This window comes from Salvelinus sp. IW2-2015, unplaced genomic scaffold (genome assembly GCF_002910315.2).
Source record: "Salvelinus sp. IW2-2015 unplaced genomic scaffold, ASM291031v2 Un_scaffold1864, whole genome shotgun sequence".
Lineage (NCBI taxonomy): Eukaryota > Metazoa > Chordata > Actinopteri > Salmoniformes > Salmonidae > Salvelinus > Salvelinus sp. IW2-2015.
This window is the reverse complement of record NW_019943228.1, coordinates 101412-105618: the sequence shown is the minus strand read 5'-3', so window position 1 is coordinate 105618 and position 4207 is coordinate 101412. Positions and strand designations below refer to the sequence as shown.

The following is a 4207-nucleotide window of genomic DNA, read 5'->3' as shown; positions in this document are numbered from 1 at the left end:
ATCCAAATAAATTCAACAATTTTGTTGGTTGTGTTGATAGTTTCTCTCACATTATTTCAGTCAATAATTTATTTATATACGTAGCTTACGTGTTCCCATTGTAATAACAGTGTTATTGAATATTGTAACGATTTATTAATATTTGTGTTTACATTTTTTAGGGAAGTCCAGACACAGGGTAGGTGTTCAATTTTAATAAGGCTAATATAATTATAAAAAGGCAAATTGAAAAATAACGAATATAGAAATCCTTATTATTATTATTATTTGTATTATTAGCATTAGCCTTTTAGGCCTACTACCCATTTATTTTAGTAAAGATGAGAAGCTATAGGCCTACAAATTGTTTATATCACACGGTATAGGCTATAATAGAGTTGGATGATAAAACTCATGCGAACAGCTTCCAAAAAGTATTGAAAAGAAAAGCCCTCTTTAGCAGCATCAATCCCCTCCTTAAAAGGACGGAGGGTTAAACAAGGCTCTTCTAGATCAAAAAGAAAGCTTTTCTTTATGACTTTTTCTCACATCACCATGTTTTCAGCTTCATTAAACTCCGCAAAGACAAAGGAAATAAAGAGAGAAGAAGAAAAAGACATGAGAAGAAAAGCAACGAAAGACTCCTTTTAACTAGACTTTGGCATAACTGTCACACTCTAAACTCTTTATGACTCGGGCTACTTAACATGAAAAACACTCTCACACAAAATGTGCCGCATTTTGTTGTTTAGAAAAACGTTCCTGGACAAAAGTCAAACATATTATTTCAGGGCCTAAAAAGGGAAGAAAGACAAGTGGCTGGACAAAAAAAAGAGCCATTTTCATTGTAATTCATTGACTTGTTCTAAATGCCAGGCTAAAAAGGCAAAGAAAAGAGGCTAGACATTAATGGTCGCAGATGCCCTCGTGAAGAGAAGGGCCTGTGTATGCATTACGGCCTTTGTTCGCGGGGAGTTAAACAGTTTAAAAGGAGGGTTAAGTCAATCCATCAAATTGTCTGAAATTGTGAGGAAAATTCAAAAACCATATGGCCTCCAAACGTTTGAGTCCTTTTTGTYCGGTGGGACACACTTGTCTCAGCATTGCTGCCTGCGGGAGACCGGGCGGGCTCTATTGTGACTTGTCACATCGGGGAAGGCATCTCATTTGTCCCCAGTTTTCATGCTTTACGCTCAAAATTATGGCCTCGTCCCGCAGCCCCGCAGAACAAAAAAACACCCATAAAGGCTCAGGAAAACTGGCCCAAAACTTTGTGTTTTTGTGGCATCCCAGACCCTCTTTTCTCCCCCAGCACCAGATTTGCGATTCTCACATAAATTTCGTCCCGAATGGGGAAACACGTTGCCGGGTCAAGAAGCCAAGACACGCATTTAGCAGTTTGAAAGAGAGTGAGATGGCTGAGCCACAAAATGTTTCGAGTATCCTCACAAATGGGATACAATGGAACAAAAAATATTGAASTATTATAAGGGATCATGGTTGCTAAATAGGCTACTCTAAACGTCCATAATATAGGCCTGCATTGAATTAGCTTCATAAAGGATTTCAGTCCTCCCCCTTGATTCTACATATAGTCACATTTTTACTAGGATTAAATATCGAAATTAGAATCTATCAGTATAATAATGACACAAACAGCGTGTTGAGAAAAGCCATTTTATTTCCATAGTATATACATTACAGAATGTGCATTGGTTTTCAAATACTGTCCTGATTTTAGAAAGGCACTTACAGGTGTACAAAACATAACAAATCTATTCAACCATAGAGTACTCTATTGTATCCAAACAAATMAATATWRTCCTACGGTCCAGTAACTGTAGCTCCATGTCGAAATATCACCGCAGTATTTTGTATTTTTATAACCTTTGTTTGARCATTTCTCTATAAAACGCATAACTTGGTTTTTGATCCTTTGAATTTGCCTTTCGTATCATGCAATGCAGCATACGGATTATGGTTGGTGTAAATATGACTAGCTAATTATGTAAACGCTGTYTACAAACGGTCTGAACTCGAGTYGACCTATATGTATGATAAGGTATGTCTCAAAAAATAAACAAGCGATATAATTTAAAAGGAAAAATAAATAGATATGATCAACAAAACAAAACATGCATTTCAACATGCAAAACCTATCGAAAATATTTCATAAAACTGACATACTTTAAGCATATGACATGGTGTTACATAAATATGAACAAGGATCAATGTGTGAGCGCGCGCGCGTGTGGGTGTGTGAGAGAGAGAAATAACTCGAAGAGGTGTGTGTGTCTGATAGACAATTACATGTTTCAAAATAATAGCATTATCTTTAGTTCTGATTATGAAACCRATATTGCTTTCATTGACATTTGAAGACAAGAGGAAACTGTCCGACTGCTGATGAATACAAATGGATATAGCACTGCATAGGCTATTTGTTGTACTGTTCATGCTTACTGTGAATATCTGTGTGCCGATACAAAAGTCACAACAGACTAGTAAATGTTCTGAGATGATGTACGAATATCAGCAGGGAAAAGTTACAATCMTAGTAAGGATTGTTACTGCTTMTTGTCGTAATTTTTYTATTTCATTATCCCARTGCGCAATCAGTCATCCACATCAATTTCTAGGTCTTCGTCGTCCTCTGAGCATTCTTTACTTGTTGTGTGGTCTGAAAATGGCGACAGGGGGGACATCCGCAGCTTGCGAGCGAGCTCGTACTCTRGTCCGCCARTCTGCGCGGGAGAATCGGCTCGCGGGTGATGTCCGAGCGTTCCYTTGGCGCATTTCTCGAGGTCAGCGAGCTTGGCGAGTTTCTCAAGAGGTACAACACCGTCACCTATAGTTTTGGCCGACTCCACGTCGGCCTTCATCTCTTCCAGATCTCGCTTTAGTTTGGCTCTCCTGTTCTGGAACCACGTGATGACTTGGGCGTTCGTTAGACCCAATTGTTGGGCGATTTGGTCTCGGTCAGCGGGAGACAAATATTTCTGATACAGGAATCTTTTCTCTAATTCGTAGATTTGGTGGTTGGTGAAGGCAGTCCTGGACTTCCTTCGCTTCTTCGGGGTGTTTCTTTGCCCAAAGAGTGTCATTCCGTCTCTCCCTGCACAAACAAAGATAAAATGTTAAGTCAGTGATATGTTGGTGTCATTCTCATGCTGCTATGGCATTGGCTCTGCAGGGCGTTGAACTCTGCATTTAAACATTTTAAACATATTTTGAGACATTTGTCCCCAAATCAATGATATTTTTTAAAATTGGTTATATTAGCCTATATACCAAATATAAACGTAGACGTAATGTTATGCATTCATCATAAAGAGAACAATTGCACAATTCCAGCTGGTATATTCATGAATAGCCTCTTTTTCATCCTTCCAAATTACGCAAAGAAGAGATGCAATGTAACATTTRCTGGCAAACAATCTTGTTTAAAGCCTAATGTTCAATGTCTATTTTTAGATACAATATTACTTATTTATATTTTCACAGATCAAATGAAAAATAATAAATGCCCTTTAAATTGTGCATTGCACTGTTATGAAAGTAATATCGATATAATGATTATAATAGGCCATAAATACCATCATATTTACCTTCAGCTGCTTGTAGCACGCTAACTTCGAGCCCCTTGAAGGTTTTGCTAGCTAGTTCTTCCAGCGCGCAGAGTGGTGAGGTTTGTGCGAGCAGTGCCCGGTTGGACAGAGCAGAGATGCTGGAGGAACGGTGCTTCTCAGCGGATGAAATCAGGTGTGCTGTCCCACAAATGGTGTAACTTCGTTTCACGGAGGGTTTGTTGAGAATGTCTTGGATACTGAACGGTGTCAGTGGCTTATTCGAGTTTGCAGGRGGAGGAAGATGGTCCAACGGACTTCGCCTCCTATTCTCGACCGCATCACATTTGGCGACTTCTTTGGATGTCATTATTAGTGCGTTAGTCGRTACGCAAGCMAACTTTWAAWTGTTTTMYAWTMKRWAKKAKSYAAAKKAKKAAAKKKYYWWWRYAAWWAWWWRSYAKCCRWWRSYAYAAAKKYMRKKKWTWKKYMRKKCKAAWMSKKSSSKWMGSRMSKAAKRTTRTTMSKAAYAYYAAKKWKAAAAAAGCCCTCCTAATTCCAAACCGGGATATCTTCTTGAAAGTATTATTCCACAAAAATACGTACAGACAATCCGAAGGAGAACTGTGCCTCCCTGAAAATGGCGAGGTCCAAAGAAGTTG

The 4207-nt window shown here is 38.7% G+C and overlaps 1 protein-coding gene across 1 annotated transcript; it reads right to left on the bottom strand.

Moving 5' to 3' along the window:
- Positions 1-1637: 1637 nt before the first annotated feature.
- Positions 1638-3966, bottom strand: LOC112072244 (transcription factor LBX1-like). Its single transcript, XM_024139659.2, has 2 exons — positions 3588-3966; positions 1638-3094 (listed from the first exon to the last, which is right to left on the bottom strand). The coding sequence occupies exons 1-2, from the start codon at positions 3913-3915 to the stop codon at positions 2595-2597; spliced, it is 828 nt and encodes a 275-aa protein (XP_023995427.1). The 5' UTR covers positions 3916-3966; the 3' UTR covers positions 1638-2594.
- Positions 3967-4207: the final 241 nt, after the last annotated feature.